Source organism: Capra hircus, chromosome 19 (assembly GCF_001704415.2).
Source record: "Capra hircus breed San Clemente chromosome 19, ASM170441v1, whole genome shotgun sequence".
NCBI lineage: Eukaryota > Metazoa > Chordata > Mammalia > Artiodactyla > Bovidae > Capra > Capra hircus.
The window spans coordinates 50,993,546-51,009,751 of record NC_030826.1 but is presented as its reverse complement, the minus strand read 5'-3'; the positions used below and the strand labels follow the sequence as shown (position 1 = coordinate 51,009,751).

Sequence of the window (16,206 nt, the reverse complement as noted above, 5' to 3'; positions counted from 1 at the left end):
CACCCGTGCTGGGGTCAGCTGACCCAGGGTCAGTGTCGGCAGCACCACGTGGTCAGAGTCTTGCCGCTGACCCTGGCTCGGCACCCAATGTGCGCGAGGCCCCATCACCGGTGCCGGGGATGGGGGGACTTCAGGTTCAGAGGTGGGGTGCTGCAGGTCGCCATGGCTACACACTTCTCTGGTCGCTTGGCCCATAGAGGTGAGGACAGGCAGGCAGAAGTGACAGGGAGACCAGCAGTGGGCAGATTCCAGCCCATCTGCTTTCTCAGGGACTCGTGATGAGCTGCTCATCTATAGAAAGCCACTGCCCACCACCCCCCCCTAAATAGTGCAGGGAGAACAACCCCCTTGTCTGGGCGAGGGCAGGGGGCTTGGGGTGCTGGCCCTGCCGCTAGTCCTTGCAGGGCCGGTGAGACAAGCAGAGCCTCTCCATCATGGCAATGACTTGCTGGTCTTGAAGAGAGGTGGCTCTGACCCTAAGCGGGCCCCTCTGACTCCCAGGAGTGGCACGGGGACCACCTCAGCACCCAGCCCACCCCTAGCCCTGGGCACTGCTCAGCCCCGCTCAGACACTGCTGCCGTCTGAAAGGGCTCCCACCTAACTAAGAAAGGCCTCAGGGATCACTGGTGGGCTCCTGGCCTGTGGCTCAGACCTCCTCGCTGCTGAAGGGGTCAGCATGCAGGCCCAGGCACCCCAGTAGACTGGTGGTTGGAGGATGGGCGGGGGAAAGGAAGCTGCCCAGCAGGGGGCAGACTTTCTCACTGCAATTCTCCAGGCCCAGGTGTAAGCCCCTTTCCAGTCCTGCCCTGCATCTGCCATCGGCCCCACATTCTCAATGCCATTTCGCTGGATATGCTTATTTTCACTTGCCCCAGGTGCTCAGTGAATGCTCTTCTGAATGATGGCTTCCCTCTCAGCTGTTCATCTCCTGCCCAGATGTCAGCTGGAGTGTGCAGGCCCAAAGTGAGGCGATTAGCCCTCCTGTCTCAGCTGCTACCAAACGCGAGCATCCAGTTGGGCAGAAGGAGGGCGATCAAGACTAGGATCTTCTAGAGGGTGGGGTAGGGTGGGGCTCGGGGCCATGGAAGCTTTTCTGGAACGCCCCTCTCCTTCCTCTGCTGTCTCGTGACTGATGGGAGCAGACAGCCCAGAGAATTCTCCCCAGGCTAATTCCCCTCCCAGAGCACTGAGACCCTGTCTTCACCGGCCAGCCTCCCCCCACCATTCTCCTCGTCCTGGCCACTCTGGGCCCTTTGGATGAGCAACAGCTCTTGCTCTGTACCCACCTGGCTCCTCATTGGTCTGTTACCTCATACAGGTCAATGCACATCAGTCTTGGGGTGGGAAGGATGGAAGCTGCCTCTAGCTGGCCTGGAAGAAAGGGAGCTGGGGGAGGAAGACAGGCCTGACTTCTGACACGTGAGTCAACAACGCCCTCATTGTTGGAGCCAGTTTGAGCCGGCTTTCTGTTACTTGCAACCAAAAGAATCCCAGAAATTACATACTACACTGAAATCTACCTTAAAACACTGAAAGCAATAAAAAGGAAGAAACTGGCGCTGGTGTTGAAAGGAAATTAAACCAAGAAGTATCTCTGTGAACGAAGGCTCTGAGGTTAGGAGGGAAGGCAAATGCTTCCTGAATATCCCTTCCATTTTCTTTGAATCCATGTGAAGCAGAGCGTAGTTCATTCCGGTTAATGACCCCATGGAAAAAACCTGCCTCAGCCCCTACTGTCTTCTGGAGTCCTCCAGCCATCTTGGGGGTTCTGTCTCTTGGGCACCTGCTCTTGAAGGGATGACTGTCCAGGGATGGGATGCTGGTGGTGCTGGTGGAGAGTGTCAGGTTTAATTAAAGAGAAACACTTAGATCTGGTGTTTTACAAGGTAAAGCAAATAATTTCTCTATGTTAGTCTAATTTATGTAAATATTTCCCCAAAGGAATTGTACCAGGAACCCTCTGTGCCAACTTGGTCAACTTCCTCAGCAGAACCTCCCAGGAATTGCTTTCAAAAATCAGACATCTCTGATCCCATCTCTTCCATCCAGGAAGTTTCACCCTCCCCCAGGTTTTCCCTCTCCCCACCTCCCTACCCCCAACCCCACCTCCCTCTTCCCTGCCCCTCCCCTTCCCTGAGTCTCCTCTCCCCAGGGAAACTACCCCGCAAGGAAGATCTTCTGCCACCATCACGAGGGTCCTCTTTCTCTGAGCGCCCCTCAATCCTCACCACAGGATCCTTTCCCCATCCCTCCTCCACCGCTTCCAGAATCTGCACCCCCAAAACCCCTCTCCGCAGAGTCCTTCTCTGCAACCCAGGGCTCTGTCCTCCCTAGAATCCCAGCCCCAAGGCCCTCCCCACCACCGCCCCGCTCACGATGCACCCCTCCCAGGGTCTTTTCCCCTGGTCCACCCCTCTCTAGGGTCTTCCCCAGGGTCCTCCCTCCCCTGAGACCCGTTTCAGGGTCCTTCCTCCCCGGAAGAGCCGGCCCAAGGGTCGCAGCCACCCACCAGACTTACCTCCGAAAGTGCCCGGTAGAGGCTGGACCCTTGGGACAGCACGCCAGCCTCTCACCCTCCTTCACCAAGTCCGTACCCTTGCCCCCTCCCCCTTCCCCAGGAAGTGTCCGAGCGTTCAGGGACCTCCGTTGCCCAGTGCGGACGCCTGATCCCGACCGCTTTCGGGGGAGCGGCGCCCAGGACCCGGCCACCCTGACTCGCCACTTTGCGGAGTGCCTCCCCCACGCGCGTTCGCGGCCGGCGTTCCGCCCCCACCCCGTTTCTGCTCCCTTCTTCCTGCGCCACCCCGCCCCCGCCTCCCCGCCCCCAGCACTGCTGTCGCCCCGGCCCCCCAGGCTGTTCCCAGGGCCCCATCCCGCGCCGCGCCTCCGCCTCCTCCCCCGCGATCGACGGCGCCATGGACCAATCGCTCCTTGCTGCCGGCCCACAAACCCCGCCCTTGTCCCCGCCCCCTTCCCCGTCTATGGAATTCACCAATGGGAAAGACGGCGCGGGGGGCGGGGCCTGTCGGTTGCCTAGCAGCAGCGGCTGGGCGGGGGCGGGAGGCCGGGGGTGGTGAGCCGGGTGCGGCGGGGGCGGGCGCGCGGGAGGCGGGGCCTCTAGGGGGCGGGGCCTGGTCGACTATAAAGGAGGCTGCCGGCGGGGCGCCGCGCTCCTGGTCAGGTTCCGTGTGCTGTTTGTCGGGTTTCCTCGTCGCTTCCGCAGTCGCCGCTACTTGCGCCCCTGGTTTGGTCAGTGGTGCAGCCGGACCAGCACCATGTCACTGTCTCGCTCGGAGGAGATGCACCGGCTCACGGAAAATGTCTACAAGGTGAGCTACGTGCCACACGCGCCCTCGCGCCCTCCCCGGGCCGTCCCTGGGTCCTCGGGGGTCTAACCGGCGCTGCCGCGGGGACCCAGCGCCAGCCCGGCAGAGGTTGGCTCGGGTCCGCTTGCCCCAACAGCTTCTCGCTGCCCCCGCGCGCCCTTCCGTGCGTCTTCCGCGTGCGCGGGGGCCGGAGCCTTCGGACCCGAGTTGAGTAGGGGTGCGGACTGCGGAGTCCGAGGTCTGCGGGGTCCGGGGCCACGGCTGTCCGTCGCCCTGCGCCCCGCGGTGGCCCCGCCGGGCACGGTTACGCAAGCCTGGGGCACTTTTTTCTCAACAGGCTTTCCCTTTCCACAACTCCTTCTCGGTGGATGTGGCCGGGTGGGAGGTCGCGCGCGGGCAGGTTGGATGGGTAGACAGATAATCCGTCATCTTATGTAACCGCGGAGGGAGAAGACTAATTGTGTGGGAGGCTGGCGCGCCCGCCTCTGCTTCTGATGTGTGAGGAGTCGACTCTCAGCCCCCGGTGCGGAACGCGGGCGTGTGTGTCGGAGCGCCGGCAACCCGCCGGACCCTCGCCGCCCCCGCCCGGGGCCGGTTTTGCGCGGGTGTGCACGTTGGCAGACACCCGAGTTTCCGTTTCTTAGCATCCATTTTCTCGGTTTGGACCCCCACCCCCACCAGCACAGAGCCAGGCTCCGGAGGCTCAGGGCTGTTGACGGCAGCATTTCCTCACGGGAGAGTCGTGCCCTGGGCGGTCCACGCGGGCTTCGTACAAAGCCGGGCTCTGTTTCAAAACTGTGTCTGGGGGTTACGCGGGGGGCCGAGGGGTTTCGGAGTTGATATTTAGGCGGCGGCTGGTTCATGGCGGCGGAGTGGGATTGCAGCGCGCTGGCAGAGCAACAGTTTCTAATTGTGTTAAACAACTACGCTGTGCCTCCTTAGCCAGCGGCCTGCCAAGCCCTCTTTGCGCGCGGAGGGAGGCCTCTGATGGGCCCTTAGCTTTCAGCTGGAGTCCAGCACGGCCGCAGTCAATCCCAGCTGCTAATAAAGGTTTTTAAAGTTGCAGCTAGGTCACCTGGAAGAATCTGGAGGCCGGGTCAGGGTGGACTAAGTCAGTTCTGAAGCCATGTTGGAGCTGCTGGTAAACAGGAGTGAAGACTGACGAGGAAGCAGCACGTAAAAGGAACAGCCTCTGGTGTTTTTATGTTTGTATCACGAGAGTCAGTGGCATACGCTTTTTGGTTGTGTTGCTCTGTAAATGGTTGTCAGGGAGGGAGATTTATTAAATTATTAGTCATTAGTTTCATTTCCACTTGCTCATTATTGCAGAGGGTGGAAGAGAAGTGCCAGTGTTGGTCTTTTTCCCCCTCTTTTCCCTGCTTTTGCTCCAAAACCATGAGACAGGAACTTTAATGGCCAGAATTAAGAGGGAGTGCGTGGCGTGGCTTTGCTCTGGGGAACCCCATGGTCGGTCTTAATAAAACTCTTAAAACAGAGCAGTCAGGCATGCTGTTCCAGCGGAGCAGCTTCTGGAGGAAGCAAAGATGTGTTTGCAGGTCTGGAGTGAAATCTGTTGGCAGAAAACTATTAGGATCTGAGTGTTTGGGGGTTTGGGGCACACGTTCAGCAAGCTAGTCTGCGTTCTGTGCTCACTGGTCAGCTGATGACTGAGCTCCCCCGGGAAGGTGTGGCCGAGACCAGGGACTTTCAGGTTAGACACACCGGGAAGTGGGCGTCCACAGCGCTGGGTGTCTTACATTCTCCTGGCCGGTTGAGGCCGCGGAGCCAGTGGACAGGAGGGCTTGTGGGTGCTCCCCTGCCACTCTGCGGCTGTGGTACGGCTCCCTTATGATTTGTGGCTCGTCACTGGGGAGCTCGGGTTCCACAGCAGAGCCAGGACAGGTTGGGTAAGTTTGGCACACTGGCTGGGCAGAATCCAGCCAACTCAAGGCATGCTCAGGACACAGCCAAAGCTGCTGTTTGGAGACCCCGGCCAGTCTGGCTGGTCCTGCACCCTGTCTGGGGACGCTGCTAACTCTGTGCCTGGTTTGGTGACTTGTGGGAGAGTGGCAGGGATGTGGCCCTGCTCGGCGTCACCCCAAGCTACAGCTCAGCTGTTTGCTTTGGCCCCTGTCATATCAGCTGCAGTTCTGAGTGGTGTTTGCCTTGGCAGAGAAGGGAAGAGTGGGGACACCCGGCCTTGGCCTTGCTGATTACAGACGCAAGAATAAAATGTCCAGTTTTGCTTCTCCTCCCTGGAAGAATCCGAATCTCAGGATTTAATCTCTCTTTCCCCGTGGCCCACTTCCCGTGGGAGCTTTGTTGTCGGGGAATTTGATGGAAGATGAAGGGGCAGGAAATGACATTCACTGAGAGTTTACCCTTGGAACCTGGGCCGAGGAACAGGGACTGAAGCCCTTTGGGGGCTTCCTAGGGTAGAGCCTGGGCTGGGCCCCTCGTGATGGGACTACAGGCAGCCCTAGGTGATTGCCTGGGACGAGGGACAGAATTGTAGGGTGGGGATCTGCCTCTGAGAATTAAGCCCAAATTGCATCTCTCTTGGGAGAGGCCTCCAAATGTCCCCACGTGCTGCAGCAAGAGGACTTTCTTTAGCAATTAATCTTAGTCTTCAGCTCCAGGGAGTGACTCTCAGGTTGGTGGTTTTTTTCATGGTCCTGTGTCTCACGAGAAGCCCTGGCTCCAGGCAACCTGGTGACCTTGGAAGTGCTCTGGCACCTTGTGGAGGAAGAGCCCCACAGGCCTCCATCCTATCCTGAGGACATGGGAAGATGGACACAGGCTTCAGCGAAGAAAGTCCCTAGGAAGGCCTCAGGCATGGCTGTTCAGGGTGTCGTGGGCCTTAGGCTTGTGTCACCAGACGCTGTCTGGTGGTCCTCACTCTCCGGCCGTTGTGGGGAAGCTCATTGCATCTGTCCTGTGAAGACAGCTGTGGCCAGTAGGTTCCTGCAACCGGAGTCCCGTCAGGTTTTCACTGCTGGTGCAAGGCGGTGGGCATCAGCGCTGGCAGAAGGGAGCCCACCTGTGTAGGTGAGAGCCCACTGCTGGCCAGGCCTTGCCCGTCACCCTCCTCCAGGTGTTTAGAGGAGCAGGGGAAATCAGGAGGCCCCAAGTTCTCTACTGCCTACCCCAGAACCTCTTCCACTGCTCAGCAGTCACACGGAACTCTTGGCCACCATCAGGAGCCTGGCACCCAGCATGGACAGGGCTCCACGGGCTCGCGGTTGAGGGTGGTGAAGTGGATGCTCTGACAGGCTCTTCCTTAGCAGCAGAAACGCCTGCTGGCAGCAGACCTGAGACTCTGTGTGTGCTTATGTGCGCAGGAACATGCGTGCATATGTTGTCCGTGCAGACAGGTGTGACTTCAAGCCCATGCATGTACGTGTTTGTGTATTCACAAGTATTCTGTGTCCAAGTGAGTATGTGTGCACATGTGTGTGCATGCATGTGGGACTTCGTTTTGCCATAGAGGCACCTCAGGGTGCCCTGTTGGGGTAGCATCTTCCAGTAAGACGTGGGGCTTGCTGTCCAAGTAGACTGTGAGCCGTTCTTCATGGAGCGTGCAGCCCACTCCCCACCATCTGTGCGGCAGCAGCAGTGCATCTCCGTCTCCCGTGGAGTAGCCCGGGCAGCGAAGGATGCTTTCTCTGTTGCACTGATTCTGGGCCACTGGCTTCAGCAGCTGTTTGTGCCCAGGTCACGGTCCTGAGGTTGTGGGCCCCTCGGCACAGGACCCTTGCCGCTGGGCCTTGCCAGTGCTTGCTAATGGCCATAAAGGAGGGGGCCCCGGGGCGTGGTGGCGCTGCAGAGTTCCTTGCAGGCCAGGAGTGCTTTGCCTGCCCTGCCATCCCCACTGGTCTCGCCTGGAGAATGTGTCTTTTGTTGGGGAGGCTCCTTGGTTCATGGGACAGACCACGTGCACTTGAGGCTCCGAGTGCTGGCCCAGGGCTCTCGGGGCATCAGTGGGAGCTGCGTGTGTGCTTGTCACCACCTGGTTTTAGGTTCCTGAAGCTCAGAGGGCCTAGAGGTCCTTCTGTCTCCCTCCCTCCCTCCCCAGCACAGGTGGTGCTGGCTGGGCTGCCCAGATTCAGGGGCCTTTCGGGGGGGACTGGCCACTGAGCAGAGGACCCTGTCCCCTCCTGAGCAGGAAGGCAGGCTGGCAGGGAGACCAAGGCCCACCTGGCACTCCCCACCCCCAGTTTGCAGAAGTAGGTCCTGCTCAGGGGAGCCCTTCATAGGATGAAAGGTTGGCAGATGGGGCTGCCCTTGTCGCTCAGTGGTCCCCCCCTCATTCTTGCATAGCTTCTGTGATGGGTGTTGCTTTCCAAGGGCAGCCATGCCTGAGCAGTGATCTCGTGGGGGTGTCCTGGGCCACCGGCTGGTTGCCTGCCTGCCATTCTCTTTTCTCAGCCCTTACGTGCACCACACCAGGGCCCTGTATGGCCACTGTGCCCAGGTGGTTTCTCTTGAGCCTTGGGGTGGGGAGGCTTCCTCATTACGGTGCAGGCCTATGCCCACTGGACACCCTGTGCCAGGTGCCCAGTGGGGCTGTCAGCGCTCCGCTACTGTCTGCAGCCTGCGGCCTTGGTAATTACAGGCAGGCATGGACCGTGCCCGCACCTGCCTCCCCTGTCCTCCCCCCGCCCCCGCTCTGATTCATCCTGGTCCTGATGGCACTGCACAGCTGTGAAATAACACAAGGGGAGGGGCGCCCGAGGGTCTGCACCCAGGGGCTCCAGCAGCAGGCAGGCCTGGGCGGAGGTTGGTGCCCAGGCCTCTCTTACTGGGGAAAATCCTGTCCCCACCTGACATGCTATCGAGCAACCAGGTGTGGTGACTTAGGACCCACGTGGCTCCTGACTGTGCCCCCCCCCCCCCCCGCCTGGAAGTATGGCTGACGTGTGTGTCAGTGCTTGGCAGTGGCTGAGCCTCATTTCTGGTTCTGGGGCCCCCGTGTGTGCATCGCTGTGACCATCTCAGTCGTGGGTCTGGTCTCTCAGCTGTTTGCTCCACAGGCAGTAGCCCAGGACCCCTGGAGGTTCTGGAGGCGGTGGCAAGCTCATGTTCCTTCTCAGGGCCTGCAGGTAGGCCAGGGTGTTAGCCAGAAGCACCTGCTGCTGCCGTGTCCTGGGGGCCCAAGGGACGTCTGGTGGTGTGAAGCCAGGGCATGTGAGAGCCAGGGCGTCCTGTCTCTCGGAGGTGGCTTTGCGCACCTTGGGGGCAGGCAGGGGATCTCCATCTGTGACTCAGTGTCCAGTGGGTGTCAACAGGACCGCTTTCTGCTGCCCAGGGCAGCGGGGTCTCAGGTTGGCACCTCCAGCTGCCTCTGGCCTCTCCTCCCAAGTTTCATCGCAGGAGGCTTGGAAGTCTCCTTGGAAGTCTTGTCTGGTCTTCCATGCCTGCGGGACATTTGGGGGCTCCTGCCTCTTCTCCCCCTGGCTCTGGCCGTGCACAGACAGCCTCGCTGGCGGGACATGCACAGTGACCAGGATGGGCCTGGATCTCTCCAGGCTTCCCTTGTGGCTCCAGGGCCTGACCAGGGCCTGGTAGAGCCTGTCCTGACGCCCTGGGCTGTTAGGTGAGCAGCCAGACGGTCTCCTGCAAATCCTCGGGGAGTGTGTGAGAGGGCCATGTGGCCTCTATGATGAGTACCCTGAGTTGTGAGGCGCTGGGAGAGGTTGGACCACAAGGAGGAGTTGGGGCTGCCAGTTGGAACAGAGTGCCTTTTTCTTGCTTGGGAAATTGGTTTTCTAGTTATGAAAACAGTGCTTTTAGAATTATTTGGACAGGTGTTTTAAAAGCTATATGTCAAATGTACATGAAATAAATTGGCAAGATTTTCCTAAAACCTCTTCGGGTTCAGAGTCTGACTCTAAGGAGCTTTGGTTCAGCTCACAGTCGTTGGGGTCAGAGCATCCCCTGGGCCCCACCTCTGGCCGTCCAGGTGTTGGTCCTGGCGGGGTGGGGGAGGTTCCTGCCAAGCCCTCAGACTCTTGTCCCGCCACTTTCGTTGCTGCCACTTTCGTTCCTTGATCGGAGAAGTTTCCCCCATGATAGCCAGGATCTCCGTTCCTTCTTAGTCGCTGAGTGGTGTGTGGACGTAATGTCCCCGCTCAGCCAAGCTAGGGACAGCCATCAGGTGGGCCTGTGTGAGTGATGACACACACGTAACGGGTTGTGGAACTTGCTAGGATTTCACAGGTGTCTGTGCTGTGAAAGAAGTCGACATCTTGACATCAGAATGGGGGTGGGAGCTTGGTAGGAGAGAGGGCATGCCCCCACCCCTGGGAGCTAGACTTCGTCTAGCAGGGCGTTTGTGTCTCCAGGAGCCAAGCGTGGGCAGAGCTTACCTGCTGAGCCAGAATGGCCTTTGCTGTTTCCAGCGGGGCTGTTCAAAGAAGGGGGTGTAGTGAAGGCCGAAGTGTCACTGATGTGGCCCAGGTGGAGGGAACCAGGGGCTCTGTACACCCACTGCTCCTCTGAGCCACTCTGGGGCCAGCGGAGCCCCCTCTGACCTGGAGGACAGCCTGGCAGAAGTGATCTGTGGTCCACACCTCCGTTTCTTCCTTCCTGCCCCTCCCACGGAAGTCATGTCGTTTGCACTCCAGGGGACTGATGGCGCTCAGGCCATGGCCAGCCCTGCCCCTGGGGCTCCAGGACCTTGCTGGTCACAGCCGGGAGGCAGCCAGGGGCCGCAGTCCAGTCCAAGCAGGAGGCCTGATTGCAGGCTTCTTGCACAGATCCCACCAGGCAGAAAACTGAGGTTGGCTGCCGGGGCCCAGACGGTCTCACGTGCTCCTCTCATTCTGGCTCTGCTGGGGGAGGTGCTGTGGGTTTTGCAGTTGGCTGGTAATTCTGAATGATCGTGTGAAGAGCCTTCAGTGGGTCACTCTGTCCAGGTACCATGCTGGGAGTGGTGTGTGTGACCTTGTTTATCTCTACACTGCTTGACGAGGGGTCCTGGCCATCCCCGCGGGTTGGGGAGCCTCAGAGATGTGAAGCGGCGTGTCCCAGCCCAGCCCGGGTGCTCAACTGAGCCCAAGCTGGAGCCAGGTCTGCCCTGTGGCTTCAAACTTGTTTTGTTTTTCCACTTAGGAGTCCTGTGGGCTTCAGGTGAGGATCTTCAGCTTCTGTGCCACCGTTTTCTCTTTCACAATTAGCTGGAGCGGAGAACCCTTCCTGGCCACAGGGAGCATTAGGCTTTCAGGATGGAAAGTTCTTGGAGGAGCAGGTAGTCCGTGGTGAGGGCAGGGAGGCCCAGGCAAGGCCTCTGTTGTTGCCGTCTGAGTTCCCGGGTGCCGAGGGGCCTGTGTTCCCACCAGCACAACAGCGTTCTGGGCTGGCTCATTCTACCCAATGGAGGGAGGCAGGAAGCAAGAGAACAGCTTCAGAGTGTCTGGGGCTGTGTCCTTCCTTGCTCATTGAGGTTCCTCGTCCAGCAAGAAGCCCAGCCTTTTGAAACTCAGATCAGAGCCTTCCCAGGGACAAGGACAGGTCAGCAGCCCTGGAATGGTCTAACCAGTCAAGCAGTAACCAAACGATAAGAGAACTGTGGCTAGGTCTTCACAGGGCAAGCGGGGATTGGTCCAGCCATTGGGTCTGCTTGGGTTGCCAAACAAAGCACCACGTGTGCTTGGACAACAGACAGGTGTGTCTCATCTGAAGCCTGGAGGCTGGGATCCAGGTATGGGCAGGGTGGTTCTTCCCGTGGCCTCTCTCCTGGGCCTGTGGAGGCGGACTTCCGCCTGTGTTTCTCACGTGGTCGTCCCTCTGTGTGTCCGTGTCCTGATCTTTTCTTAGAAGGCCCAGTTCTGTGCAATTGGGGTCCATCCCCATGACCTCATTTTTACCTGCATTGTCTCTGGTGATTGTCTTTGGAGGGCATCTTTACAATGAGATGATGAGGTTAGGCCTAACACATGAATCTTTAGTGGGGGAATTCAGTCCCTGACACCAGGCAGTCGTGGGGCCGCCACCCCAAGGTGCAGCAGGCCGGTGCCTAGGAGTCGGCCTGGGTGCTACTGTCTGAATCACAGGGAGCTGTGTTTCCAGCCCCTGAAGGTTTTCCGTGTTACTCAGTCAGATGGCAGCTCTCAGTTCTTGACACCGTTAGGACTTTCTCAGGAGCACGCTGGCTTTGCCATGAAAGTTATTAGGGGAGCCTGGGCTCCAGCTTAGCACTGACCTGGGACAGAAAGAGTGGAAGGCATGTGCCCTGGGGCCAGGCCAAGCAGTTGGGGCAGGTATGGCTGGGCCTGGATGCTGAAAGATGTCTGGGGCCTACAGGGCCCTGCCCCACCAAAGTCAGGACCTGCCAGAGGTGCCTCTGGATAGGAAGGAGGTGGCTGGGCTGGAGGGGCCTGTGTTTGGACCCTGTTCTGCGACTCCTGGTCTAATGGATTTGTCTAGTTCCTGTGGGGGTGGCTCTCCCAGTGGGACAGCCCCCAGTCAGTGCTCACTGGACCCCTTCCCCACCCTGAGCCCACTTACTTCCTGCCCCCGGGACCTGTTCCAGGAGGGGTCAGGCTGGAGGCACCTGAGGATCCCGGTCCCAAGAGAGAGCTGGGGTGAGAGCTGGGCGTCCTCAGCCCCAGGAGCCAGTGATGGCGCCTGGTCCCTACAGGGAGCCGGGGACTTGGGGGGCCCTGGAGCTTGGCAGCTCCTTCCTCACCTTGCGTGGCCCATGCCGTTCCCCCACCCTCGGACTCGGACCAGGAGAATTGGCCTGTTTGTCTTTCTCCTGGTGTCACCTAGCCCGAGGCGCAGGGCCCACAGGGGCAACGGGAAGGGATACCTGCCGCTTGGTCCCTCCTTATGGGAGGCCACTGTGTTCCCTGGTGTCACTCTGGGCTCCATGCCCAAAACACAAGTTGTCACTTTTTTCTAATGCTGGTGACCTCCCCAGAAGCTGACGGAGGCTGAGAACCTCCATTTTGCTACTGGGCAGCCCAGGTGCCTTAGTTCCAAGGCCGGGTCCTCTCGCATGCGCCCTCCTGGGGAGGCTGTGGCGAGCTTGGCCGCTCCCTGCCCTGGTGGGACCCTGGCCCGTGTCCCCACTGGAGGTTGCTGGGCTGAGAATGCGCGTGTCGGGTGGGGGCTCTTGTCTGTGGGGCGTGGGGGAGGGGAGCCGGTGCCGTTACAGTGAAACCGGCCGCTATGGAGCGCTGTTCGGTGCGTTCTTGTTCCTTTGCGGCCTTTCTGCAGCCACTGCCAGCTTTGACTCTCTGTCCTCAGCCCTCAGGCCGTTTCATGTGGAAGTGGAAGCAGCCGCGTCCGCTCGTTTCTCAAGTGCAAACCTGTTGTTCTCTTCTCTCTGGCTGGAGCCAAGAGAGCTCTAGCTGAAGACCCGCCTCCTCCAGGAAACCCTCCCAGCACTCTCGGAACTTCCCCATTTGGCTTCCTTCCTTTGAGGAAGGTCCCCAGGACAGAGGTCCCAGTTATCGGAGCAGAGGCGGGAGTCACAGCGCTGCCCCGAGATGCTGGACTCTCTGTCTCAGGGGGGTGATCCTTCATGCCCCTCTCACCCCACCCCTCCTTCAGTGTGAGCCGGGCCCTCTGCCCAGAGCCTCACGCAGTCAGTGCTCCTTGAAGGGGGCAGCAGCCTCAGGCGAGGACAGCTTCCTTTGAGGAATGCTGCCAGCTTCCCCCAGCAGAGCGTGGATGGTGGCGCCCCACTGGGTGTGGGTTGTTGGCCCCAAAGCTAGCGCCTGTTGTGCCTGTGCCAGAGGTGGGATGTGAGGGTCCAGTGGTCATCAGTGAGGCAGCAAGGCCCCTCGGGGAGAGTGGATGAGGCACCAGGTGTCCTGGCATCAGCCTCTGCCTTTACGTTGCTAGAACGTGGTCCTGAGGGAGCCCAGCGCAGGCTGAGTTGCCAGGTGGCACCTGGTTCTATCCTGCCTGCCATGGTGACCTGTCCAGAGAACACTAAGGCCCATATGGAGAGTGGGACAGCTGGTTGTGTGGCCAGCCTGCACTGAAGCCGGGATTGGCTCTACCAGGACCCAGAATACTGGCTCTTAGTCTCCCTGAACCTCCTTCTGTCATCTGTAAAATGGACAGCAGCGCCCATCACCAGTCCATTGAGGACTCAGGGTGATGAGGGTGTAAGGCCACCTCTCCCCAGGCCATAGGTGGAGTCCAGTGTGGTCTCGTCCCCTGAGTCTGTCCTTCCAAAGGTTGAGTGTGTAGGGAGGGTGCAGCCTGGCTTGGCCGTGGCACACAAGCAGACACCCACGCATGCACACACGTGCACATGTGCACAGGGCGCAGGCAGACCCCCGGGCCCATCTTCCTAGACTGCACGAGAACTGGAGGGGAAACGGGAGGCACGTCACTTCCCTGTGTCGGCAGAGAAGCTTTGCTCTTTGTTTGTGGCGGTCCTGCCAGGAAAGTTCTGGAGGAGTTTGTCGCCAGGAGCCAGAGCTGAGGGATAAACAGGATCCCCAGGATGACAAGCAGGGTGCCCTAGGCAGAGCCGGAGCACAGTCCCGTGGCAGGGCTCCCTCACTCCTTGTGACCCCAGGGTGGAGACAGGGCTGTCCTCCTGCCCTGTGTCCTCACTGGCTGGGCAGACCTGTAACCCGAGTCAGCCAAAATGGGCGTCACTGCGCAGGCGCTGGGATGCCCAGGAGCCAGCCGGGCAGGAAGGCTGCTGGGGACCTGCCAGCGCTGCCCATGCAGCCGGGCCTGGCTCCTCCCACTGATGCCCGGCAGGGCTGGGGGCCCCGGGTGGGGCAGGGCTGACCCCGCCTTGGAGATTGCCTTAAGGTCTGGATTCCTGGGACCGCAGGGTGGCAGGGACATGGACTGTGTGACATCTTCCCAAGAGGGCCACCAGGAACTGCGCCAAGCTCGCAAGTGTCTCTGGCAGGGACCCCCCTCTTCCCCCTGACCCTTCTGGAGCGTGTGTGCAGTGGGGGTGGCAATCCCTGCTCCCCGCTGGCCCCTCATAGATCCTGAGCCAGCCGGGGAGGTAAGTGAAAGAAGATGCTGGTTCTGAGCGTGGCGCTCAGCCCGGGGCAGGCCCGGTCGCTGTGTGCCACAGCGCCGGACCTTGTACCACAGTGCCACACTTGAAGGGATTTGGTTTCACTTGCACAACACAGGCGTGAGTTTGCAGAAGGCGCTGGTCATTGCTCATGTCGTTGGGTCTCCATCCTGGCTGCAGGAAACTGGTCTCGGTACAAGGCCTCTCCTGAGCTCCTCCAAGTTCCACAGCAGGCGTGAGGTTGGCCTCGCGGTACAGAGAGGTGTGTGCGAGGAGGCTGCCCTCCTGGGCTGGACTTCTGTTGCACATGCCCTTTGGCATCAGTAAGGAAGCGAGCTCCCTTCTCCAGCCCCGGCACGTGCTGTGGGTTTGAATCTCAACTCCCTCTGTCCATCCAGTGAAGTCCCACAGAACGATGCTGTAGTTCCCTCACTTCTGAGAAAGTAACAGGTAGCAGAGCCCCTGGGCCCCCCTGGCCTGCTCACTGGGCCTCTGTCGGCCTCTGACTTGCCCCTCCGTGGCCCTGCGATGTGTGGAGGGGCTGCACAGGCCCCTAGTTAGGGGAGCACTCCTTGCAGTGGGGGTGCCAGGGCCCCACTGCAGGTCTCTGAGGGTGGGTTTGGGCCTGTCATGGGCCTGGGGACAGCATGGCCTCCTGGGTCCAAGTGCATCTGCCTGAGCCCTGGGACAGCCTTGGGCTCGGGCTCTGAGAGGGCCCCCTTTCAAAGGAAGGTCCCCACAGGGAGGAGCCCCACCAGAGGGGCCAGGCCCTTCTCAGGCCTTCAGGGTCCTTCTAGACAAGGTGGTCTTGGACCTGACCTGTGTCTGGTGGTCCCAGTTCTGAGCACTCAGTGACCTAGAGGCAGCTGGGAGCCTGCTCTCCCACCAGGGCGGTGTCTGTGAGGAGCTGGAAGGAAGGACAGTTCTCCGGCCAGGGCAGGAGGGCCTCCTGCTTCCCCAGCCCCACAGCGTTCACGTCTCTGCCCCTGCCTGAGGCAGGCGAGTCAGCAGCACCCGTGTGACCAGGCAGTGCCCTGCCCAGGTGGCCTGGCTGGCACCGCAGCGCCCCTCCTGCCCTGCCCCCTCGCATCCACATTCCCCGTGCATGAGCTCAGCTGCTGCGCTGAGGAAGCGAAACCTGGCCGCTGTGCCTGTGTGTCACTGGCGGGTGTGGGTGGCTGCCGCGGTGGCCCCTCTGTTGGCCTGGGCGGCCGCAGGCTGTTTGCTGCCGTCACTCAGGACGTGTGGGGCTCCGGGTGGGAGCTGCGGAGCCTCCTCTTCTGCCCTGGGGGTGGTCCTAGAGCTCTGCGCCCTGGGTTGGCTCTCACAGGCCCCCAGCCCCGTGCCTGTCACTGCAGTGAGACACACATCTTACACTGAAACTGCACACACACACACGCATACTCGTGTGCACGTCTGGAACACAGAATCGGGGTCAGAAGCTACCCTCTCTAGGTCTGTACTCTGCTTCAGGTCCATTTCTTTTGAACAAGCAAACACACGCACCCGCCAGCATTCTCTGCCCCAACACAGGCTTGGGTGGCGTTGAGCAGCGAGGCGGAGGGCTCAGCCAGCCTGTGCGTGCACCCTCGGCAGGCAGTCTAACCTGGGGCCCCTCTGCAGCCTTCCTGGACACCAGTCCCTCGTCCACTGCCTGTTACCTGACACCCTGTCCTGACTCCCAGGCCCTCCTTGGGTTGGATGAATCTAGACTCAGGTTCTCCCCCAGAGTGGTCTCCAGACCACTGAGCTCCGTCCCTCGTTGTGATAGGGCCAACTTTCCACTGAACCGTCACCTCTTAGGTTTCTGAGCAGTTCGGAGGGGCCGCCTGCGTCTGAGTAGTCTTGGCTATGATCTGGTCTTCTTGGAGCAG

The 16,206-nt window shown here is 60.2% G+C and overlaps 1 protein-coding gene across 5 annotated transcripts in view; it reads left to right on the top strand.

Annotated features, from left to right (window-relative positions):
- BAIAP2 (BAI1 associated protein 2) overlaps positions 3,171-16,206 on the top strand; it is a 64,042-nt gene continuing 51,006 nt past the window's right edge. For 4 of the 5 annotated variants that reach the window (XM_018063625.1, XM_018063630.1, XM_018063629.1 and 1 more), the window contains exon 1: positions 3,171-3,330. In XM_018063625.1, coding sequence (XP_017919114.1) covers positions 3,277-3,330 — 54 coding nt within the window. In that variant the 5' untranslated portion in view covers positions 3,171-3,276. The remainder of the gene's footprint in view (positions 3,331-16,206) is intronic. The other variant, XM_018063628.1, reaches the window with a different exon arrangement.